Source organism: Procambarus clarkii, chromosome 44 (assembly GCF_040958095.1).
Source record: "Procambarus clarkii isolate CNS0578487 chromosome 44, FALCON_Pclarkii_2.0, whole genome shotgun sequence".
Taxonomy (NCBI): domain Eukaryota; kingdom Metazoa; phylum Arthropoda; class Malacostraca; order Decapoda; family Cambaridae; genus Procambarus; species Procambarus clarkii.
The window spans coordinates 15,573,602-15,600,762 of record NC_091193.1 but is presented as its reverse complement, the minus strand read 5'-3'; the positions used below and the strand labels follow the sequence as shown (position 1 = coordinate 15,600,762).

Sequence of the window (27,161 nt, the reverse complement as noted above, 5' to 3'; positions counted from 1 at the left end):
TCACATTTTCAGACAGGTTTACACATATCATTTCATGCTTATATTCATTTTGGGTGAGGTGATACCTTACCTTACCTTGAGGGGGCTTCCGGGGCTTAGCGTCCCCGCGGCCCGGTCGTTGACCAGGCCTCCAAACCCCCAAACCAATTTGACATGACAAATGTTTTTGGGTGAGGTGACACGAATCAATGGGTATAAATTGCATATGAGAACATAAGAATGAAAGTAACTACAGAAGGCCTATTGGCCCATATTTTCTCTTGATGCTTTCATGTTGGTTCGGGGTCTTGAAGTTGGTAGAATATAGTTATGAGTTAATTGGCTGGTGTTGACTTTTTGATGTGTAGGGCCTCGCTGATGTCGAGTCTCCTGCTATCGCTGTATCTATCGATGATTTCTGTGTTGCTTGTTAAGATTTCTCTGGTGATGGTCTGGTTATGAGAGGAGATTATATGTTCCTGGATAGAATAAATATATTTTCATGATATATAAATATATCATGTCTTTTTGATAATATTGTCCTCATCATTTACTCATTTTTTCAACATTTACCCATAGATATAACATTTAATGTCCTCAACGTTTTCACCCAAAAAGATCTGCCAGAAAACTCTGTTTAGTTAAAGTTATCCCAATTCCCCTTAGGCCTATATTAAAAAAAATATATATTGGATCGACTCCATGATTTATTGGATCCTTCAAGAGTCTTGGCATTTCTTGGGCAGCCATATTATGATAGAGACGTGGATCTCTCAGCTACATTAATCCACCCTCTACATCGTTATCTTTATAACATAAGTCCCCTGCGGGCTCACCATAGCCCGTGCTACAAGGAACTTTTTCTTCCAGAGTAGCAAATGTTAAACAACAAACAACGTTATTACCTCTCGTTATGTCTTAAGCTAACCATATAGATTATAGATTTTTCCTTCCCATGGGATGACAGGAACTCAAGAACGACATCGTTAATTTCCTTAAGTTCCCGTCTTACTTTGTGTATATGTTTACGAGTCGTACTGTCTTGTTAGTTGTTAGTCTCCCCGTTTTCTTTTCTAAACAAAATGTTGATTTTAATCCTCTCTCGCCAACTGACTCACACGCAACGTTTTCTGTCGTCTTGCAGGTAGAGAGGAAACGACACATTGGGAACGACATCGTCAACATCGTATTCCTGGACGGCACCGTCGACGACATGGCCAACTTCTCACCTTCATTCATCAAGTCCCAGTTTACTCGTATCCTTTGTTTGACAGTGTTTACGTCAGGTCCTAATTAGAGACTTGTTAAGGGTGCAGTGATATTCAAAAATTGATTTGATGATGAAAAGAAGATAGGCAGCAGCGCCGTCAAACTGCATAGGCAAATACTCTTAACAGAATAATGCAAATATTTTACGATTGTCCCATTTCGCGACATCTTTCCACCCCACTCCCCACCCCCCTTGATCGCGAAATTAAAAAACAGAATAAGGCCAATTTTGGCGCTATAGTCTCTCTCTGGAACTTAGAAACAGTTTAGCATCGGCAGCCATTTGTTTTAATATTTTGTTTTTGTGTCTTTTGCATTTTTGGGTTATCATACGGTGTTTTGTGTTCTCCGAGGGGCTTAAAACATCATGACACCCTTCCCAGCAAGGAGTTTTATGGGCTCCAGAAGCTGTAATCTTTGATAGGCTGTCAGCTACGTTTTATTATTTTTAGCTTTCATCGCTGTAGAGTCCGTATAATATAGGGTCTGGGAACTTTTACTGTTCTTAATTAGTCTCACACGACTTTTTTTTTTGGCGGGGGGAGGGGGTGAACGGGGTTTTTTAGTCTGTGTTTTATTCTTTTGGGTTTTGCTTCTTTCTTGTGTTTTTGGTTTCAGGTTTAGTTTTTTCTTTTCCAGTTTCGTCATCTACTTTTGTTCCTCCCCTTTTTTTTTGTTTTTGCTGTTCCCTTTTTTTTCCATTCATGTCTGTTCTTTTTATTACGTAATTTTCATGTTAAGTCGTAACTGCATCATGAGCTTTAGATCTAAATGATCCTATTAGAATTATAAAATCAAGAATTATTTTTTACCTCCTAACCAATTCCAATTTCTCTTCTCCCCCACCTTCCCATCTCCTCTCCACCTTCCCACCTTCTCTCCTCTCCACCTTCCCACCTTCTCTCCTCTCCACCTTCCCACCTTCTCTCCTCTCCACCATTCTCCACCTAGTTCCTCCCCTCCACTTTCCTCTTATTCTCCTCTTCCCATCGTCTCCTCGTTCATCAGCTCATTATATATTACCGCATTATATTAATTCCAAAATAATACGGAGAGCAGTTCGTAGTTTGTAATTCATTGGTTAATAAATTCTGTGGGTGAATTTCGAGCTAATGTGCGTACGGACTTCCGGGAGGCATTTCCTAATGGAACATACTAAGCCTTGTAAATATGCTAATTATATTTATGCCACATTATTTATATATATATATATATATATATATATATATATATATATATATATATATATATATATATATATATATATGTATTGTTTGCATGTAATGGTAAAGTACTCAAGTTTCAAAATACAGTAGTATTAAAAGCAATATTCATGCCAGTCACATAATTTTGTTGCATAGTGACCAAATCAAACAACTCCCAAATAAGAGTGCAATACACTATTCGGGTTTTACGTGTCTGGCGTTCGAGGTGTGTTTGTTTCCTGAACCTGTGGTGGCAGATGTGTTCGCCTTGGTGTCGTACCTGCCGGAGGAGGATGCCTACCGCCTTCAGGTGTACTCTGAGGAGACCGTGCCTCTCTTTGGGCCCTCCCTGCCCTGCCCGCCAGTCTTCTACAACCAGGAAGAGTTCCGGGAGTTCCTTCTTGTAAAGCGTAAGTTCCTTTCCCTATCTTCCGTTGTTCTGGTTAAGGTGGATTGTCGTTTCGAAGGACGTCGGAGCCGACCCGACCCGAGGGCTAACATCTCACACTTTCTTTTATGCGTCTAATGATGAAGTTTTATCTCATCTACGAGTCGTAGATGAGATAAAACGATGAGATCGAAGTCTCGTGGGCATCGAAGTCTCGTGGTTCATCAAGGCTGTGGTGGGGGATTGTCTATTTTTTTGTTCGCGAAAGCCTTGATTTTCTTTTTTTGGGGGAAAGGCATATTTTTTTGTGCATGTCAGCAGCTGTTTTCATAACGTTGTTCGGAGTGGACAATGTGTTGGTGAAAGCCACAGTGGTGTATTTTCGTTTTGTAGAGTGTTTTGAGTGTGTTCTGTATTTGTATCAAGTTGGTGATGGTGTGCAATTGTGATGATGATGATGATGGTGAGGATGTTGATGGTGTTATGGCTGATATTGATGAGGGAGGAGGGGTGATGAGTGTTTTAGGTTGTCATGCTGATGTTGGTGGAAGTTGTGGTGATGCTGGAAATGTGGTTGATGGTGAGCGTGGTGGTGGTGGTTGGTAGTTATGGTGAGAGAGGTTGGGTGTGAGAAGTGATATTGGTTGTGATGGTAGTTGTGGTGGTTGTATAGGCACTTGTTATGGTGGTGGTGGTTGTGTTATTCGTTTTAGTAGCATAACATCACTAGTATGAGTATAACTGTTGTACAATTATAATACAAATAATAATTAGTTATTATTATTTATACATATAAATAATTTGTTTACCGAGCAAATTACAAAGAATGACGTCATTGTGAACAGTAATCACTGTTCACAATGGGCGGGGGTGGAGGCCTGGTCGAGCGCCGGGCCGCGGGAACACTAAGCCCCGAAATCATCTCAAGATAACCTCAAGATACCCAAAACAAAATCTTCCTACGCCATGATGACTCTGATCAACCAATCAGAACTGTTTTGAGATATGAAGCAATGCAATTGACTCATTGATACGGTGTTTCGGCTGTGACGTCATGTGCATTAGATAATCAGAGTTCGTTATGACAGTATCAGTGATGAACGAATCAACCAATTACAGTATTTCGAGGCAAAACAAAAATACAATTTTTGGTTGTATTTTTAGTTAACACAAAACAAAAATACAATTTTTGTTTGGTGTTCACGTAAGTGTTCCGAGCCGGAAGTGGGACAAACTGCCAATTTGTTTGTTTCAGACAAAAAAAAATTGTTGTTTCGCAGGAAATTTAATTACATAATGTTTAGTCATTGACCAGTGTGTTAAGTTTAAATTAAACCATAATTTGTTTATTTAAATATATAAAATTACACACACACACACACACACACACACACACACACACACATACACACACACACACACACACACACACACACACACACACACACACACACACACACCCACACACACACACACACACACACACACACACACACACACACACACACACACACACACACACACATACACACACCCACACACACACACACACACACACACACACACACACACACACACACACACACATACACACACACCCACACACACCCACACACACACACACACACACACACACACACACACACACACACACACACACATACACACACCCACACACACCCACACAGTGTTGTGGTGGAGGCAGACTCCATACACAGTTTCAAATGTAGATATGATAGAGCCCAATAGGCTCAGGAATCTGTACATCAGTTGATTGACAGTTGAGAGGCGGGACCAAAGAGATAAAGCTCAACCCCCGCAAGCACAAATAGGTGAGTGAGTACACACACACACACACACACACACACACACACACACACACACACACACACACACACACACACACACACACACACACACACTCACTCACACAAACCCACTACATGAGTAACAGCAGAATTCTGATTCACGACACAATGGGAATCACTATACATCATAAAGACCGCCAGTTCCTTGCGCGGGTTTAAATATAAATACGAAGAAACCATTGGAACTTTGGCAGTCAGCATGACCATGATTGATGAATAGGGACGGGGTCCCAGAAGCTGGAGCCTGACTCCTGTAAATACAAGTATGTGATCACAAGTTGTCTGTGCACATGTACGCATGACTTACGAAAATCTGGCGAACATACAAATAACATAAAAATATGTTCCGAGTTCAGGGATTACCGATAACATTGGCTCAAGAACTAAGAGGACTGAAGTACGTGAAAAGACTTGAGGAACCTATAGCTTAATACATTAGGCAAGATATGGGAAACATGAGACATGATTCCCACGTGTAAGATACTAACGGGGGTATTAACAAAGTAGTTTAGGACGAAATGTGTTGTATGTGCAATTGCAGAACAAGAAATGGTTCATATCAAGAACTTCAGACGCTGGCGACTCGCTGAAAGAGAGTTATTTAAGAGCCTTTGCTCGGCAGTTCCGACACATTTAAGCGAGTACAATTCAGTAAAGACAAAATACATGCAAGATTTAACCCCCACAATGCCCTACTCATCACGTCGTCAGACTGCCAGTAAAAGCCTACCCTCTCGACTTTAACCCCCCTTCAAAAAACCAGCTAACGTGTCCTATTATTACTGTGAATATTCCAGTGTACAATATTTGCGTGTGTTATATTTTTCAATCGGGAGGCAGGAGGCAGGAAGCAGAGTCCTGAACACGCCGGCTCGGCCCCCCTGATTGTGTGGAGAAATGAATTTTTAACGTAATGTTTGAGCGGGGCTCCCGACCCCCCCATCTTTGCCAAGCTCGCTATAGTTGACTCAGGTCGGCTGATACCATTCACGGCGCGCACTTGACTTCTGGTCTCGACAGAACCTACAAAATTGAACCTTTACCTTTTTTTTAATAAATAAACCTGCGTTGAATTTTTGATGATGTTTTTCTTGGATGTGGTGGTAAATTTCATTAAATGTTTAATCTTTTTTTTGTGGTATCAGTGTGTTTGTATGTATTATGGAATATAACAGAAAGGGTTAGATTCTACCACGAATCTGCTCTGTATTTGTTACTTTATTTTCACTTGAAGAAATTGAATAATATTAACTTAAAAATTAATGTTACAGGTTTTATATGGCCTGAGGCTAAGAGATGTGTCTCCTAGGGTTCGTCAACATGTTAAAAGACTCGTAAAAAAAGGGAGAGATAGAAAAAAATAATGTCTTAGAAGACATTATTGAAAAAAACGTGACCTGTACCCACACCAGCCAGAAAGTAAGAGTTGACAGTCTACCTCAAGAGCAAGAAGACCGTCAACTTGCTCATAAAGAACTCTCCGAAGACCCCAAAAGAAATGAGAGCCGAATGTTGTCTATATTGATGACCAGACCACACACTAGAAGTTGAAGGGACGACGACATTTCGGTCCGTCCTGGACCATTCTCAAGTCGATTGTGTCTATATGCCTTCGCTTGCCCACTTGGGGACTACTAGCCCCTACGAACTCAATATATAAGACTAAGAACATCTCTCTCGAGGCGCCAGACAATGAACGAACTAGACTACATCAATGAATATAATTTCTACATACACCCCCGTCCACTCGAATTGTCACAACGGACAAAAAATAATGTACTAAATTGCCCGAATCTAACCTAACTTAACCGATGGACTTACCATTTTAAAACATTTACTTGCGAGCGGCTATGATTTATAGTACATCATGTTTCGTGCGTTTAGGATTTTGATGTTTGAAAATGAGACCAAAATGCTTTGTTTACAACCTGTTCAAGAGGACAGGTTGTAACCAAAGCATCCCCAGAGATAACCCTGACCAACAACACCGAGATAATCGACAAATACAACTGTAGAAGATTAGACATTGTCGAAGCACTACACATCAAACAATCTCATCCACCTATCAACAGCCAGCTGACACTCGGGTACATTCAACCAACCTCAGGACCAAAGCAGATTGTTCAGCACACTGCCCTCAGCTATTATAAGAACACAAGAATTCAGGAAGATGCAGAAATCCTATTGGGCCATACAACACCTTACTTAACCTTATCCTTCTTGGTTATATATCCTCGCTTGGCTCAACTCCAGTGTACCACCTAGTCTCTGTCATTAAAAATGACAGCGAAACACATCTCTTAGGCTCCCCCGGGTGCTACATATCCACTTCTTCGAGGCCGAGGGTCCCTACACACGCAACCAGAGGTGATACCTCAATATATATTATATATTATATATATAATATATATATAATGTGTAAGTGTGTATTATATACAGGGTAGAATATTATTTTAAACCTGCCTTGACAGTGACTAGAGCGAACATCCTTTGTACCAGTTCCTCAGTGTCTGGCATGAAATTTAATATCTCCAGGCGGTATATAAACTAAATTTGCTGAGTACATTTTTATGCTGACGTTTTATAGCTCCGGCAATTAGCAACGTATTTACACACGCACACACACACACACACACACACACACACACACACACACACACACACACACACACACACACACACACACACACACACTGTAGCGCAATAGGCTCTGCCGTCGACGCAAATATGAGGATCCCGGGTTTATATATATATATATATATATATATATATATATATATATATATATATATATATATATATATACATATATATATATATATATATATATATATATATATATATATATATACATATATATATATATATATATATATATATATATATATATATATATATATATATATATATATATATATATAATGAAGATGTAGAGGAAGGAGAAGACCAGTTTCCCGGGCGAGTGCCTCTGAGGAAGCCCTTGAAGCCTCACCGCCACCAAGTCACACAAAAGTGGGAAATTTCTTCGCCAGAACTGCAGCCAAAGTTAGATCCAAATAAACAGTTCCAGGATGAGAAACTTGGCCATAGTGGGGAGTGAAGTGCACGGGACCCGGGATCACGGTGCACGGTACCCGGGATTACTGTGCACGGGATCAAACAAACCCTCGACAAACTTAAAAAAAAATGTTCCAAGAACTGGTTATTAGAGTTCAGCTCTAGTAAATGTAAAATAATGAATCTAGGTGCAGGGAGCAGGAGGCTGGATAAAAGATGTTAAATGAGAGATGAAATCTTTCAAGAATCAATTGGCGAGAAAGATCTGGGGGATTGATCACCGAACTTTTCTTCTGAAGCTCAAATATCGAAAAGATATATATATCAGTGGCAAATGCTAGGTTCGTCAAGATAGAAACTACCTTTAGAAATATGTGTAATGAATCATTTAGAACCTTGTATATCACACACTTACGTCAGACTAACGAGTGCGCAGCCCAAGCATGGAGCTCCATATCTGGTCAAGCACAATGCCAAGTTACCAAAAGTTCAAAAGGTATGCCAACAGATTTCCAGAACCGAGAGGTATATTCGTTATGCGGAAAGGAATTATATCGCTCCTAGAGGAATTATAGCGATTATATTATACGAGGTATTATAATTCCTACAAGAATTATAATTTATAATTCCTACAATGATTATAATTCCTACAATATGACAAGCTTGGCTCACAAAATAACAGGCTTGCCTCACAATATAGCAGGTTCGCCTCACAATATAACAGGCTCGCCTCACAATATAACAGGCTTGCCTCACAATATAACAGGCTTGCCTCACAATATATAACAGGCCTCACACTGCCTCTCGTAACACATCTCTAACCCGTCCATGGTGGACAGAAGAAAATGTATATATGCTGGCTAGCATTGTAAATGTGTGGCCACGTCTGTGGTAGAAAAAATAAAACTGCCTCTCGGATTTTTCCACACTACCTCCACTCTTCCTCAGAATACAATTCACCAGAGTAAATCACATGCAGTATTTATACGCGTGTATGCTAAAAAAAAAACACGATGGTGTATATATATCGATCAATTAAAAAAAAAATATTGGAAATGTCGAAATAAACTCGCTGGTGACTGCAGATCCACCAACCCGGGTTCATGATGACCCATTGTTCCCCCACCACAGCCTCCTCACCTTCCTATCCTTCCTACCCTCCCCTACCCAAGACCCCAGCTTCATCGTCCCTCTGTCTCTCTCTCTCTCTGTCGCTTCTCTCTCCTGCTCCCAACCTTCCTCTCCCACACCCGTCAATGATGCATCAGCCTTGACCTTTCAATATGTACAAGAAAAGTTATAAACTGTTTTGCTGTATATTCCCGCTGTTTTGACGGTGGAGGCTGAGGTTATATTCTGTGGCTGGAGACTGTGCTAAAGGATCGGTCTGTGGCTGGAAGCCGATCTAGAGTTTGAGGCCAAGCCTGAAGCAGGAGGGCCGAGGCTGTGCCTGGAGCTAGAGCTCGAAATAGGGCCTAGAGGTCGAGCTGGGTCCCGAAAGTCGGGTGATGGTGGAGATGGAGCAGGTTGGTGAGGGGGACATAAAAGTTGAGGATTGAGGATATGGTCCGAGTTTAGGTCTGAGGCTGGAGTTGGAACTGGAGCCTAGGCTGGGGGAGCCTAGTCTAGGCGCACTACCAGGGAACTGTCAAGTACTGTACTGAACTCTAGTGGGAGGTATGTAGCCCATCATGTAGTCTAGGGTGGCTACATAAACCCCCATGTACCCCCATGTACTTAGAAATACAGTATTTCACATACTGTATTTCTAAGTCTTGGTACAATTTTGTTGTGACACCTTACAATTTATCACTGTCCTTTCTGAAATATGATTAAAAATGGGATTTAATATTCCCAAACTGTACAAAGCGAGTATGTCTTTCTGGAAAGCCGAACGGTCTTTCAATGAAGCCTAATACTCAATTGGTAATTTTTGTTACAGATTAAAGTCACAAACGTTACGGATTATTCATGTCCGTGCCACCTCTTTGGTGGCTTAATCTTCATCAATCAAACAATCACAAAACGTACTTACACTGATCCTATATTTCGTCTAATTTAAATATACCGCCACGAGTGAATAAACTCCAAATCAATGGCTGTTGAACGGTAACAACGCTCATACAGGAGCAGCAGTTCCAGACTAGGTTCCACCTAGTCTCAGTTTCCAGTACACTATTATGACTATATAGCACTTGGAAGGGGTCAGGATAAGGATTTGGGATGGGACGGAGAGAAGGAATGGTGCCCAACCATTTGGACGGTCGGGGGATTGAACGCCGACTTGCATAAAGCGAGACCGTCGTTCTACCGTCCAGCCCAAGTGGTTGGGCTGGCCAATTGGAAGGGACCATCTGTCCAGGGGCCACAGTAGGGAGGGGGAGGTAATTGGCTCAGCAATAATGCATCATGGGATTAAGCGGTACACACACATAAAAAATGAAGGTTGGTCCCCCGTCCTTCAAAGGGCCGAATGTCGGAGAAAATAATTGGTGTTAGAGCCCATAATTCACCTGATCACGTATGCGATTGAAAGCCTTGAACTAATCGATGCCTCCTGCAGGGTGCTGGGAGTGCGAAAAGGGAGCTTGGTCCCTGGCTGGCGCACACAGCGACCAATGAGAAAACTGAATCAGCTTGGCCCTTACTTGTTGATTGGCTCTGCGCGATAGTACGTTCAAAGATGACTGACTGACGTACAGGGAAGCGAGAGCAAGGCATATCAACATAACAAAATAGTCATTCCTGAACGTAAAATGTCAAATTAGACGCATTAGATAAGAACTGTCTTAATTTAGACAAAACAATACTTTGTTATGTTTTTGATTTGTATTTCTACTAAGGTTGTTTGTGTTTATTATCGTGTGTGTGTGTGTGTGTGTGTGTGTGTGTGTGTGTGTGTGTGTGTGTGTGTGTGTGTGTGTGTTTTGTCACGTGTGACAGTGGCATGCCGCGCCCAGAGAGTGTGAAAGATAGCGAGGGGTGACGGAAGAAGGGTGGTGACAGGATGAGAAGCATGAGTAAGATAATGAATATCGAGAAAGAAGGCGTGGAAGAGATGAGGAGTGGAGGCTGAGAGGAGGAAGGAGGAAACCCCGACAGCACAAAGGTGCGATTAAAGTACAAGGAAGACATCAGATAAGTGGAGAGAGAGAGAGGGGGGGAGGGGAGGGAGGAATGGTGAGGACCCACACCAATTAAAGTTCTATCCTTCGTTAGCGAGAGTTTTGTTGTAGTTGTGTGGGCGGCTTGTCCAGTAATTGCTGCTATACTGCCCAGTGTGTGGCTCAGTCACCTTCCCTGCCGCAGTCCTCTTCACCTCACGCATGGAGAGAAATACATTATATATATATATATATATATATATATATATATATATATATATATATATATATATATATATATATATATATATATATATATATATATATATATATATATATACACACACACACCAGGGAACTGTCGAGTACTGTTGTGAACTCTAGTCGCTAGTGGGAGGTATGTAGCCTGTCATGTAGTCTAGGGTGGCTACATAAACCCCCATGTACCCAACTATGTTAACAAAAATGTTAAATAGTTGTGATTGAAGACAGGAGCGGACAAGACAAGAGTCTGTGACATTGTCTGTATCAAGTGACGATTGGTATTAGGTGTTCTGACGTCTGTTATTGTTCACGTGGTAAAGCGTAACGAGAGGTATAACAGTTCTCCAAGATGTGTGTCATCACTTTGTTCTTTCCAAAGTTGTTGGCGCTGACACCATTTTGTGATTAATATCTTGTAATTTGTCTATTTGATCCCCCCCCCCCCTTTTGAGTTCTCGTAATAATGTTTCTATTTCATTCAATTTCAGCTCACGTTTTAGGATTTAGACTTAAAACAGTTTCCATTCTATACCATTCTGCCTCTCGCCCTCCTCTTCTGCTCTCAGCCAGTTATAAAACTGCTCCTAAAATACACAAGTTCCTATTGGCCCTTACAAAAAGCAACACTCCAGAAACCTTCTATTTTGTCTCCATCTGAGCCTTCATCAACCAATAACAACGCTCCGCCATAAGGATAACCTTTCTTATTGGTACTCGAGAGAATTCTACACTCTTGTTAAAGAATGTCTCTGTCCCCTCTTCTTGGTGATGTTCACCTAGTGTCTGTCTTGGTTACAGTGATCAACGGTGAGAAGGCCACCTTCAACACCCCGATCTTCTCCCAGAAGAGAGAGCGGACGCTGGACATGCTCATCAAGGACTTGTATCAGGAGCACATCAACGACAACAGAGGGGTGAGTGCAGACGAGGAGCCACAGTAACGTGGCTGAAATATGTTGACCAGACCACACACTAGAAAGTAGAGGGACAACGACGTTTGGGTCCGTCCTGGACGATTCTCAAGTCGATTGTCTTGAGAATGGTCCAGGACGGACCGAAACGTCGTCGTCCCTTCACTTTCTAGTGTGTGGTCTGGTCACCAACAGAGGGGGGTGAGTGCTGTCCTAAACTTTGTATCGTGTTCCATTATTCTTAAAACGTTTTCTAAGGTCATAATATCCACAGTGAATTCATAGGTATCTTAGTATAGTATATACTTAGATTGATGTAGATTAAGCCACCCAAAAGGTGGCACGGGCATGAATAGCCCGCAAGTGGTGGCCCTTTTGAGCCATTACCAGTATCAAGAGCTGATACTGGAGATCTGTGGAGGTGCGACTGCACCCTGCGTGACGGGAGATGTCTTCCCGTCGGCGATATACTTAGATATACTTGTAAGTTGCAATATGATGTAGACGGCGAGTACCTCGGCTATACCGACCAGCCCAGACATTAACGAAGTAAATGGTCGAGCTACGAGCGTTATAACCCCCCAGGGACAAGGGATCTATTGTTGTCAGGGATATCGATAGGTTGGGCGGGTTGCCCTACGAGGCGTACGCTTTAAGTCAGGTAAAACAAAAAAATTACAAATTTGACGTTTGGCAGATGATGTGAACAGCTCGCCCCCTCACATAACACAACGACCAAGATGTGAATAACTACATCACGACCACAACATTTTTCCACAACGGCTGACAACTATTGAACACGACTTGTAACGACGGAATTACCCGTGACGATGTGAAATGACAGAATTACTTATAACGACAGAATTACTCATAACGATCTGAAATGACAGAATTACTGGTAACGATCTGAAATGACAGAATTACTGGTAACGATCTGAAATGACAGAATTACTTATAACGACAGAATTACTCGTAAGGACTCATGCCAACCACTTGGGCTGGACGGTAGAGCGATGGTCTCCCATCCTGCAGGTCGGCGTTCAATTCCCAACCGTCCAAGTGGTTGGGCACCATTCCTTCCCCCCAGTCCCATCACAAATTCTTATCTTGACCCCTTCCTAGTGCTATATAGTCGTAATGGCTTGGCGCTTTCTCCTGCTTGTTCCTTCTTTCGTAACGACCTACAACGAGAGAATGACCCGTAACGACCTCCAACGACACCAGGCCTCGTCACCACCCCCTCCTCCCACTTAACCCGCACCAATTGGTTTAAAACTTCTCCTATGGATAATTTGGATCAATTAAGAGACGAGGTCGTTAGCGTACAGTGACCGGACAAACAATGACCAAAGTTGCCACAACTTACTGATGGCAGGAAGAGCAACAATGTTGATAAACATGGTAACAGTAATAATACGAGAAAGAGTACTTTGGTACCCGTTTCGATGGGATGGCTCTTACCATTGGTCCCTCTGGCTAATTCTATCATCTCCTTCCCTTCTCTCTCTCTCTCTCTCTCTCTCTCTCTCTCTCTCTCTCTCTCTCTCTCTCTCTCTCTCTCTCTCTCTCTCTCTCTCTCTCTCTCTCTCTCTCTCTCTTTCTCTCTCTCTTTTGGCCTCTACTATTTTCCTCCATCGTTTCTCTCAGTGTCCAACTTTCTGCTTCTGTCTCTGCTCCATCTCCTGCAAACATTTAATATCCTTCTCTCCCCAGCCATTCAACCCTTTATCTCCCCCCTGCCTCCTATTTTTCCCTTCCATTGATTCCCCCTTTCCCCTACTCTTTCTTCCCTAACTCTCTCCCTCCTCCCTCCGTCCCCTCCCTCCCCCATCACCCCTCTCACAACACCCCAACATCAATTATCACCCCTCGGCCACGATGGATTTGAAACGTTGGAATGGGATAGGGAAAATCAGATGGAGAGGGAAGGAAAGGGAAGGAAAGGGACGGGGTGGGATGGGGAGGTGGAAGGGGGAAGGGAGATCAGGTGGAGAGGAAAGGGCTGGAGCTCTCCCTCGTGGTCAAGTGGGTGTGTAGGGTGGGTAAATTGGCAATCAGCTGTCCCCTAGTTCACCTGTGGCACCAACACTCACTCTCTGGGGAGATGGTTCACAGCTTGCCTGGTGTTGACGGGGGTTTTGTGTGTGTGTGTGTGTTGGGTGGTAGTGGTGGTGTCATGCACACACACACACACACACACACACACACACACACACACACTCTCTCTCTCTCTCTCTCTCTCTCAATGTTGGAGTTTTGTCAGGAGCGTTACCACAATTCCTAATGAACCCTTGGCTGAGTTTGAGCGAGAGAGAGAGAAAGAGAGAGAGAGAGAGAGAGAGAGAGAGAGAGAGAGAGAGAGAGAGAGAGAGAGAGAGAGAGAGAGAGAGAGAGAGAGAGAGACAGAGAACTGAGAAGGGTGTATAGAAATCGCTAAGCCATGTGCCCGCGTCACTGTCATGTGTGCACCTGTATCACTCTCATGTGTGTTCCTGTGTCACTGTCATGCATTATGTATCATGTATTACTAACCTGTTCGTCACTCTAGGGTAAAGTTCTTCCCCAGCTTTATTCAGCTGTTCATCGCTCAAGGGTAAAAGTTTTGGGTTTACTGACCTGCTCAGAATTCTAAAGGAAACTTTGTGGATGCTTTACTGCAACGTCCAGCAGTCTTGAAGAGAACTCTCCTATGCTTTATTGACTCAGGTTGTTCCGTATTTATTGGTATTTTTATAATTATTGATATTAATTATAATTTATTTATTGTTATTCATTTTATAAATAATTTATATTTTGATAATTTATCATTTTAAAAACAAATTATAATTTTATTAATATAAATCGCAGTTTAAAAATATTTAATACTAAATTTGCTTATTATTTATATTGAAATAATGTTTTTATTTTCATTGTATTGCTGCCATCACATATTTATATATTTTGATATTAGGGTTTTGGGTAACTCCGTAAATATTGCCATGACAGCAATTCTCTTTTACAATGTCGAAACTTTATATAGGCCTATTGTTTTTATTTTCAGGGACTGTTCTTGTTTAATTAAAACCATAAACATGCACCAGGGGGCACGCTAACATTGGGTGTGGAGTATCTTAAAATATATATATATATATATATATATATATATATATATATATATATATATATATATATATATATATATATATATATATATATATGAGAACAAGCCTGAATGGTCCCCAGGACTATATGCGAATGAAAACTCACACCCCAGAAGTGACTCGAACTTCGTATGTTCGAGTCACTTCTGGGGTGTGAGTTTTCATATATATATATATATATATACAACCCGTTCTCACACTTTCTTACGGTCAATATTGACTTATTAAATACGTGCATATGTGAGATACTAAACATACTAGTTTACCTTGAAAAGCTTCATAGAAAACACCGACCTTACCTAACCTTCTTAGTATGTTAAGATAAGCATCTTATTGCTTCGTAATTACAATTATTACTTAACCTATTATAGTATAGGTTAAGTAATAATTGTAATTACGAAGCAATAAGATGCTTATCTTAACCTATTATAGTATAGGTTAAGTAATAATTGTAATTACGAAGCAATAAGATGCTTATCTTAACATACTAAGAAGGTTAGGTAAGGTCGGTGTTTTCTATGAAGTTTTTCAAGGTAAACTAGTATGTTTAGTATGTCACATATGCACGTATTTAATAAGTCAATATTGACTGTAAGAAAGTGCGAGAACGGGTTGATATATATATATATATATATATATATATATATATATATATATATATATATATATTACCGTGGCTACCACTCAAGCACAGAAAGATTAGGAATACCATGCCCCCAAATCCCAAGAGTGGTAGCCATGGAGATAAGCAATTCTTATCTGGGCAGCGGTTAGTTCCCGTTGCGAACCTTCCCTTTTAAGGTTAACTCATAGTACAGTCGGTAGAACATCTATATATACCTCACATCTACCTCACGTGTCAAGGGGACGGATGTTCGAGTCACCTATACCCAAGGTGAATGAAATGTTATATCTACGTTAATGTGGTGTACACACACACACACACATTTGGTTAAATATGACTGCAATGTTGGTGTTGATCTGAGAATGTAAGCTTTCTATGCGTCTAACCATTTTCTTAGTATTAGTATCTAGAAGAGCAATCAAGTTAGGAAAATTCATGGTTAAAAAAAAAGATACTAATTATTAAAGGATTCATTTTCTACGACGTTTCATTTCCCAATTGATTTGCAGACGATGTTGAACCGTCGAGCCTTCAGTGACGTGCTCCCAGATCCTCCTAGATCTTCAAGAAGAAAGGAAGAAGCCAGACAGGTCAGTGAATTGTCATTGTGTATCCTAACATGACCCCTTCTTCCCCCTCGTTGATGTTGCTGCTTCCTTCCTCGCCTGCTGTGTCCCAAGTAATCATCCTTAAATTATTGCCTCATTCTCAAGGTGACATCACTTCCTGACCCGTTGCATCTTACCCATCAGGTGATCCTCATCATACTCACCATCCCCATGTTTTGACTGATTGTTGCCGCCCGAGGTGGCTAGTTGATTGTGCAACCCCCACGCTCATCCTGTGAGCGGTAGCGCAAAGAAGATTACAAAGGGCACAAAGGGATTTAATCGGACCTGAGCGGAGATGGCGCCATCTTTCCAGGGGTGGTAATCGAGGCGCAGAGCTCTCTTGGTGTTAGTGGAAACTTGACAGTCGAGGAGCAGGGGTCCCTGGACGTTATTGGAGGCTTGGCCGTCGAGGAGCAGGACTCCCAGGGAGTTAGTTGTTGGAGGCTTATCCTAACGAGCGGTCATTAAAACTCGAGTGATCTATCGGTTTAACCTCTCTCTTGAATAGGATTAATGGGGTCAAGCAGGCTTACGTAGCCGAACTGTAACGGGAGAAGCTTTTTTTGATCATGATAGAGGAAGCTATTTTACTCCTTTTCCCTACACGAGGGACAGCGGCACCAATAAACATAGACCGCTTCTACGGTTATCTTGAGATGATTTCGGGGCTTTAGTGTCCTCGTGGCCCGGTCCTCCACCAGGCCTCCACCCCCAGGAAGCTGCCCATGACAGCTGACTAACTCCCATGTACCTATTTACTGCTAGGTAACAGGGGCATAGGGTGAAAGAAACTCTGCCCATTTGTTTCTCGCCGGCGCCCGGGATCGAACCCGGGACCACAGGATCACAAGCCCAGCGTGCTGTCCGCTCAGCCACCGGCTCCAGGGACAGCGGCAACAATAAACATAGACAGCTCCTACGGTGAAATAATGAATTCTCAGACGCAGGAAAGAAAAGTCGTTTTAAACTAATACAAAAAATCTAATTATCAAAAGGTATCCCAAGGAAATTATCAGAAGACACAAAGTCGGTATGGCTATATGGCACTTAAGAGGGATGTGAGGATAAGGATTTTAGGATAGGACGGAGGAATAGGAATAGTGCCCAGTCATATGGATGGTCGGGGGCTTGAATGCCATCATCGCTTTACCGTCCAGTTCAAGTGACTGGATCCCAATAACTTAAGCATAAACATGCTTTAAGACACCTCGTATTCAAGGTTCGACTGACCGATAAACAAAAATAATTGTTGACCAGACCACACACTAGAAGGTGAAGGGACGACGACGTTTCGGTCCGTCCTGGACCATTCTCAAGTCGATTGTGAGAATCGACTTCACAATCGACTTGAGAATGGTCCAGGACGGACCGAAACGTCGTCGTCCCTTCACCTTCTAGTGTGTGTGGTCTGATCAATATACTTTAGCCACGTTATTGTGACTCATCGCCTGCAGAAAAATAATCGTCTTAGAGGTCATCAGTTAGCACAAACGCGTCCTTGCATTATATCGAAAAGCTCAAATCTCGAAGCCTCCAACCTCATTACAAGTTTTAAAGATCACTGATTCCCTGATCACGGATCTCAGAGAGGATGCTATTGACAACTTCAACAATTGCAAAAATATCTTGCAACAAAAAAGTATCCTCAGTAATTCTTGAGTTTAAAATGCCTCACTTGTGCAAAACAATATATTGTTGTACGAATTGAAATAAAGAATATTATCATCATTAAGGAATTGAGAGAAAAACTAAAAATGTGTGAGAATTCATGTGTAGGTGTCAACAATAATTCTAGTTAGTCATTTATGTGACCAATAATTCACGCATCTGGATTATAATATAAATTATCTGATTACCCCCCCTATGCTGGGTACTTTCTTTTATCAGTCCCTATATCTGCAACACGCACACGCTATATTACTTGTTACAGACATGGTTACACCCCCGTAGACCTCGCTATATTGCAGTGCCTCAATTCACACTTGGTACAAAGTGTATTTGCAATAAGGTGGAAGGCGCTCAATTTGGCAGGCAAGGTGTTCACAGCTGGAGGCTCCACCGAGGCTCTACATGTGTGGGTTATAGTGCTGGTTGACTTGGAAGTGTGAGAGTTACAACTAATTTTGTTTTTCTGTGCGGTTATTAATAATATTTACACAGCTGTTAGTTTTTCTTATTTATCGTAATTCTCTCATTGTCCATGTTGTGCGTTTCTTCATTCGTCCTTGCCATTTAATTCTTGATTTTCTGCATTATTACCGAGATACGTAAACAGTCAGATATGCTTTAAATAACATAATCTCTCTTTTCATCATATTATTTGGTGTCTGAGTGGAATAAAATATTGTGTTCTCTCTACTGTGCTTACAACAGAGGCAAACACAGATTTCTATGTCATTCTGAAAATTGTCCCGAGAGCAAAACACTGTTGAGGAACAGATGGAATCAAATTATATATGGATTTTATCATTTATAGAAAAAAAACGGCAAATCACTAGTATACAACCTAGTTACGACGCGCGAGAATTTTGCTGTTTTTTTTTTTTGTGTAATCAAAAAATTTAATCGATAATTCAAGCCATTCATTAAAGTCCACTACGGGCTCACCTTAGCCTGTGCTACTTGGAACTTTTTGTTCCCAGTAGATGAATCTTAAACAGCATATTCGACGTGTTGAAGTGGTTGAATACATTGTCCTGCTTGCCGAGGATAAAATGAAAATTCGACCTTTCGGCGTTACTATGCCCGCCTAGCCGTTGCTGTGCCTACACTGGCATCGAAACGGTCTTACCAATTAAGTGCATTCATCACATTCTTAGTAACGCCGGCGGAAATGAAAATCTTCCCGACTAAGGCGAAATTCGGCAAGTTTGGCAATCTTAAGTCCAGTAAACAGAACCCTGCTGCCTTCTTTGTTTTTTGTCTATGTCTTGTGTGTGTGTGTGTGTGTGTGTGTGTGTGTGTGTGTGTGTGTGTGTGTGTGTGTGTGTGTGTGTGTGTGTGTGTGCATTTTGATAACTTTCACTCTCTTTATTCTTTCTTTTTCTGTGTCTCCCCGGAATCATTGCCTATATTTCTATATAGTTTTTACACTGACCGTCTCGTTATCTCTCACTTGTTTTCTGTAGCAACTGTCCCTGTTTCTTGGTTTCTTCCATGATTATTTTAGCTCTCTTATCTATATGTTTATTTCACAGTGTCTGTTGTTGCTCCCCCCGCCCCCCCCCCACCCCATTTTGTCTCTCTCTCTCTCTCTCTCTCTCTCTCTCTCTCTCTCTCTCTCTCTCTCTCTCTCTCCCTCCCTCTCTCAGTATGTGCAGCGGGAGGGAGGAGAAAGTTATTTCCATAACATCAGGTTTCCTCTGGTCTATTTATTGTGTTCCAGACGATTAACAGGGCTCTGGCAAGTGAAATCTGGCGTAGATTAATGTGTTGTATGAGAGGGAGAGGGAGAGCTACACAAATGGAGTGTATACAAAGTATTCTGTATTTTCAGGGAGGGGGGAGGGGGTTGAGATTCAGCTCTTGTGTCCCACCTATCAATTTGTTTTATAGTCAACCGGTGTACATGTAACTAAAAAAAAAAAAACTTCAGGCTCGTTTGTTTAATATATTTACGGGTTTGACACTGAAGAGGCGCATTCTAATATTTCTAGGCCCCCCACCCTCTTTTATGCATTAAGTAGGAATGATTAATGCAGTCCTGCTTTTTTTGTATCCAGGCTTGTCAATACTGCATGAATGTTCGTCAGTATTGCGTATGCCGCTGGTGTTATTCATGTGTCATTCGCCTCGGTTCTGATGTGTACCATGAACTTTTAATCACTTGCAAATATTTTTTTTTTCATTTTTATTTCCTCAGTTAAGTCTTACACATACATCCGTGGCTGTATGGATCTTAGCTCTGTACCTTGCGGTACTCTGCTTGATTCTTTCCTCGGCTATAATCTCCCCTTCTCTCACTATTAATAGTGAAAACAATCAACAGCTACTGTTGATTGTTAGTTTATTGTCCCGTTTTCTTCTCAAATTTGCTTATCTTTCAAATTGTATTTTCATTATTAAAATTTTAAGCTATATGTTGTCAATATAAACATCAAAGTGTCTTAATTGTTAGCTATTAATTTTTTAATATAGTTTTTACTGCAGCCACAACTGAAATGATTTATATAAATCACTTACATGTATAAATAGAAGCTTAATTCGTAAGTAATGAAGAACACTGTCGAAGGCTTTGTGGTTGTCTAGGAAGATGCAGTAAGTTTATCCTTTTCTTTTCAGCTTGATTATTGTTATATTGTGCTCTATGAACTCATATTGTCGCTTTGTTACAAAGTTTGTCCTTTCTAAGATGACCATAAGCGTGATTAATCTGATCCTGATTAATCTTGATCCTGATTAATCCTAATTGATCCTGATTAATCTTGCAATAACCTTGCTGATACAGATCCGTGTATCGTTTATTGCCCTTTTTTCTTATATATAGGCCTGGCACAAGCTCTTGTGTTTTCTCTCTCTATTCTGCCCGATAGGCACTGAAGAGTGTAGAGGGGTTGCTAGACCCTCGTAGCCTTTTCATTTATACATGAGGAGACTTTGCCCATTCTTAGGGATTTTGAGCGTCTAAAACTCTGGATTTGTAAGTTACTCCTGTGCCTCTTCTACTATGCCTGTATATGTTTGAATAATGACAAACTGATCAATCTCTTTTACAAGAGGATTCCAGTCCCATATCTTCCGGGTGAGGTTCTTTCTAGCTTGAAACCTAGAAAGAGTTTCATGTCCTTGAAACTTTGGGTTAGGACGAGGCTTATTTTGGCTATTTTCCGTTTATACCCTCCTCCTCTCCTCCCCCTTCTCTTCTCCTCTCCCCCTTCTCTCCTCCTTCGCGCTTGTAGAGTGTCATCTCTTGACCGTTCTCAGACGACTTCTTGGTGTGTGTGTGTGTGTGTGTGTGTGTGTGTGTGTGTGTGTGTGTGTGTGTGTGTGTGTGTGTGTGTGTGTGTGTGTGTGTGTGTGTGTTGTAGCTGTCTCTGTTTCTTCACTTGTCTGCTCTCCCGTTCTGCTTTCCTGCCTCGAGACGGTCTGTCTGCCCGTTGAGCCATGGGTTTATGTTGTGATTTACTCACGTATTTCTTCGAGTTGGAATGAATCTGTCGAGCAGTTGAGCCTTCCTGGGCGACAATAACCATCGTATAAAAAAAAAATACATGGACTTTAGTTCCGTCTCCCACTGCACACCTAAGGATTTCCCTATTTTCCCTGCGGTGTTGCTGGACTTCTGTATATTCAGTGGACTCTTTATATATATATGTGTGTTTACTTCACGTACATATTCAGTTGTCTGTGGCCCCCAGTTGAATTTCGTTGCTGAGATCCCCAATATCTACCTTGTCCTGGGTGAAGACGAGGTCTAGCCAGGCTGCGTGGTTGCTTCCTATCTCTCACATTTCGACCTTGTGAATGGTGTATTTTGAAGTTCAATTTCGTGATTCCCAGCGATATTGTTGTCCATCACCCGAGGTCACTGTAGGAGCTACTTGCTCGCAGTCTCTTCTGTGGTTAAAATCTCACATCCCTCCTTCTCCACTTCCTCCTCACAATTATCAGTGAGGAGGAGAAGACTAACTCATTCTTGTTAGCATCTTGTTGGATGTATATCAAAGGTCTGTCAGAAAGTGAGCATGTCAGTCAGCAAATCGGACTGTCAGCGAATGAGTGAACGAGTCATTGTGTTCTTCCAACTGTATTCAACCTTGCAGGTAGACCCCAGGATTTTGTGACTAAATTAATCTTTAAGGTAGAAGTCCTATGATTTGGCACTAATTTTCTTGCAAGCAAATTAACCTCATGTACTCTTCTCGTACTTGCTTAGGATTTCCCGACTCTATTATTTGGTATTTGAAGATATTTTCAGATTTTCACACCTTTTTCCAGGCATAATTCCAAGCATCCACCGACTCTTGTCGGTATCCGCGGTTGGACTGATTTGTTTTGTAATCTTACAGGTGGAGTTCGTGAGGTTCGGGCAGGCCCTGAAGCTGGACACGATCGTGAAGGGGGACGCACCCACCTCCTTGGCCACCACTGGACTCTTCAAGCGCACGGTGAGTCCTGTCGGAGGCGCAGCAGGAGACGGGTATAGAAGATGAGGAGGAAGAGAAGGTGGAGCGGCGAAAGCAACAGTAGAAGTGTCAGTAGTATTACTTTAGGAGAGAGAGAGAGAGAGAGAGAGAGAGAGAGAGAGAGAGAGAGAGAGAGAAAGAGAGAGAGAGAGAGAGAGAGAGAGAGAGAGAGAGAGAGAGAGAGAGAGAGAGAGAGAGAGAGAGAGAGAGAGAGAGAGAGAGAATATTAAATAATCATTGAAACAAAGATGAGGCTCTAGTAAAATACAACCAATTCTGTGCCATCAACAAAAACACGATTAATCTTAATGTGACAGTTACTAAACCAGCATTAAATTTTTATTATTATTTGATGTATTGTGTGTAAAATGATGTTAGTTCTATATTTTTCTTATATAATATAAATATATTTTATACAACCTTCGACTCAGTTCAAGTTAGAAGTGTTTGTACTATAACACAGTAAAGGCTGAGGGAGCTTAACCTCACCACACTGGAGGAACCTAACCTCACCACACTGGAGGAACCTAACCTCACCACACTCTAGGAAAGACTCACGAGGCAAGGAACACTAGAGGGAAACCAGAGCCAGGAATCCGCCACAGAGTTGCACAAGCTGCTCCAGTGTTAGAGCTGTCAATAGGCGGAATGGGTTAGAGGTGTCCCCCCCGCCCCAGGATCCCAGGTCACATGCCTCCCCTTGCGGTCCCAGGGTGTCCTCAGAGTATATTCTTTCCCAGTGTAGAGTTCTTTCCCCCCTGACTGACATTCCTCCCCGCTGGCTAAAATCCCTCAACTTAAGATTCAGAATACCAACACGGGGAGCCAAGTTCCTCCCCCTTGGAGAATCAGTGGGTAAGACGAAGAAGTAAGTGGTTAAAGCAAACTCTATACTCTACAAATTTCAACATGTAGGTAGACACGCGTGGAAACTGAATAACTGCACTGAACTTTATAATGTATGGAAGGTGTTGCTGGGAGCTGATACCTGACCATGCGAGCACATCTTGGTAAATACAAATTTGACCAGTACACACACACTTACACTCACACACACACACACACACACACACACACACACACACACACACACACACACACACACACACACACACACACACACACACGAGTCCTGAGCCAACTGGGCTCTATAAAAATGTAGATATGATAGAGCCCAGTAGGCTCAGGAATCTGTACATCAGTTGATTTACAGTTGAGAGACTGGACCATAGAGCCAGAGGTCAACCCCCCGCAAACACAACTAGATGAGTACACAGCTATATTTTTCACTCACGGAAACACTGAATTAAGTCCAACAAATTGCACATAATATTCTGTGATTATACATGACGGTTGATGAGAGCGAATGTATCAATATAACACAGTGATGACCACCACCCGTCATTAATGACCAGTGCTCCATTCTCCATAATTAAAACAACTCGTTAACGTTTTATAATGCTATTATAGCTGGATTTAGAGTTATAAGCTTTGTTAATAATAATAATAATGAAGCATTTTGATACCGGATATTGATTTGACAGTTATTTGATGCATATGTGACGCTTGACAATGTTGTGACTGCAACTACGTGAACATGTCACTCATTATTTTGGAACTAATATTGCTGGTAATGGAGCCATTGTGAATTTTTTTTAAGGGGGTCCGACTTGGACTAGTAAGGTTCCCCGCGTCTGAGTAGGCAGAGTTCTTTCACTGTTTTGTTTAGCTTATCGCTGTATCTTTGTATTTATTAAAAAAAAACACGATATTGACATTTGAATGATTGCTTAATTTATTATTGTTATCTGTCGATTTTTACTCAGATTGCTCAGTACTGAGAAATACTCAACATTTTAAGGTTGGGTGTAAGTTAGGTTGGGTGTGGGTGGTAAGGTAGGGTATCTGTGGTTGTTTCGTTAGCGTAGGTGTGGCGGCTACGTTAGCTTTGATTACCAATGTACAAAACGCATATTACTAATGTTAAATGTATATATCAATGCTTAATACAAAATGATTAAGACACATTTATTAATATAGGTATTCGGCTTATTTGGCAACTTTGCATAGGAAGCACAACATTATTTACTATACAATATATATATATATATATATATATATATATATATATATATATATATATATATATATATATATATATATATATATATAATGATTTGTGCAGAATAACCACATTTGAATAGTGAAATATTTACTAGAGCACTTCGAGCCTATCAGGCTTTTGTCAGTAGCAGAGGGGCACACAGAAAGAAAAAGGAACAGTTTTATGGGCCAGTTGAAGGGGAAAGAAGCAGTCATCATGCTCAGTTATGTATTATAGTATCCCCCAGTTGTGCCTATTCATCCACGTGTACACTTCAGTCATGTCACCCCTCCATACTTGGCCGGAGAGTTGGTTACCCTGATACCGAACCCACACATCTGGAAAATGAAGAAACGACTTAATAGAACACAAAAAGCAGTGTTAAGTCTGTAGATATACTCATAAAGCTCTCTTCTGCCCTGTTAGGGACACTAATCATCCTATAGAATTCATGTTGGGACTCTTAATCATCCTAATCGTCCATTAAAATAATTTTTCCAACCTCTACTCTTCACTGTCAGATCGTCTTGTGAGATCGGCTTTAATGCACCACATGTCCAATATGAAGCATAGTCCGGCTTTGGCTGCTGTTGATTCTTTCCTTTCAAAGTATATTTGTAAATGCTGACGTAACCTTCTTAACAAACGTGATCTGACATAGCCTTGCCTCCTCTAGGATATCTTCCCTTTCTGTCTCTTATGTTACTAGATTTTTCTCTTACCCTTTAGGTCTTTTACAGTTTTCTTTTATTTATTTATTTATTTTTACTTTCCTATTTTTTCTAACTTTCTTATTTTAGCTTTTCTATTCGTCTTCCTCCTTTTTCCTTCCCATGCTTCTAACCTTTCCCGATTCTCTTTATTCTGAACTTTTTCTCTTATTTTTACCTTTTGTCATTTTCTTACCTTCACCTTTCTCTTAGAGTCATCTCACCTTTCTCTTACAAATTCAAATTCAAATTCAAAATTCAAATTCAAATGTTTATGGAGGTGAAGTACATACATACAAGGGGTGATACAAATATTGATGAATTTATAGATAGAGCTAGTACATACAATGCCTAAAGCCACTATTACGCAAAGCGTTTCGGGCAGTAAACTCATCTCACCTTTCAAGTCACTCTCTAGCATTACTTGTCCCTTCCACTCTCTACTACATGACTTGATAATGGTCAAGGATGGAGCAAAACATCGCCGTTTCTTCATTTTCAGGTTGTGTGGGATGGGAATGAACTCTTCAGCCCTGTAATTGTGACTTATCATCTGCATACAGTCACCCCCCATACCTTAAACATTTGTGCAATATTAGATATTATAATCTGATGCAGTCAGAACAAACCAGAGCCAACATTTAATGCATCAGGAGGACAGTGACCGATTAAAACTGACTCAATCAAATTTTGCCCCAATGAAACCGTTGCAATGGGCAATGATTTGTTTATGCACTCCAATCTGTGACGTGATAGCAAAAGGCGAACTTGGAGGAACAATGCGAAAGGAAGATTGTTATAACGTCTTAATGAAATATTTATGTTGGAAATGGAATGCATCAAGTTGTTTGCCCATTTGTTCAATTTATATACAATCATAATCCTTGCATGGGATCAAATACACACATCTTGCTGTGGTAGGAGGCACGTTCTTCATTAAAATGGGCTTTACTATATTATTATTTTTGAAGGCAATATTGCCATTAAAAAATCTTGAAACCCCTGAATAAATCGACAAGGGCCGTGATGAGGGTTCGAACCCACGTCCGAGAGGATCCCAGACGCTGCCTTAACCGACTGTGCTACGACATGGTAAAAAGAATTGCAACCGGGAGTTCTTGAAACCTCTTGAAAGAATTGAAACCCCTGCCATATCCGGAATTATTATAACACATAATTGAAAACATTGCCGGTTATTTCCCCATGAACTGGTCTATAAAACTGTTTCTCCTCTCTCCCTTTAGTCACTCTGCTACTGCCGAAGGCCTGATAGGGTCGAAAGCACTCTAGCCAATATTTCACTGCTCAAGTTTTTTTACTGAGCATTTAAATTAATAGATCAGCGATTATTGATCTTTGTTGCATGATTTATATTCTTTAATTTAGACAGTAAAAGAAATCAACTTTCCAAAAATTAATTTTATACTTGCAATAAGCCTCATGCGTGTGCTGAAGGAAGTAGTGTTTCACTAAAGCATACCTAAGCATCTTCGGATCCGGAGGGAAGGTGATTACAGGCTTATTAAATAATACCACCACTACTATTACTCACTGATCAAATTACAAAGTATAATTTGGCCCAGGATATATTTCGTGCTTGTATATATATACATAGAGAAGCCGAATACACCTCTCTGTGCATATATCCTGTATTCTAAATTATTTTGAAATATGCTGCCGTAATTCACTAAATTAAAAAAAAACTTTCAGGACATTTAACCAGTTTTTTTTTAGTAGACAGACTTTTTTTTTAATTTTTTAAATTGTTGGTTTTAACACAATTTTGTTATATGTATTTACT

The 27,161-nt window shown here is 41.0% G+C and overlaps 1 protein-coding gene across 1 annotated transcript in view; it reads left to right on the top strand.

Moving 5' to 3' along the window:
* The window catches only part of LOC123745134 (GTPase-activating Rap/Ran-GAP domain-like protein 3), a 311,764-nt gene that overhangs the window by 248,140 nt on the left and 36,463 nt on the right, over nt 1–27,161 (top strand). Inside the window, exons 10-14 of the mRNA XM_069300473.1 lie at nt 1,124–1,235; nt 2,711–2,863; nt 11,933–12,048; nt 16,320–16,400; nt 22,430–22,528. Coding sequence (XP_069156574.1) covers nt 1,124–1,235; nt 2,711–2,863; nt 11,933–12,048; nt 16,320–16,400; nt 22,430–22,528 — 561 coding nt within the window. The remainder of the gene's footprint in view (nt 1–1,123; nt 1,236–2,710; nt 2,864–11,932; nt 12,049–16,319; nt 16,401–22,429; nt 22,529–27,161) is intronic.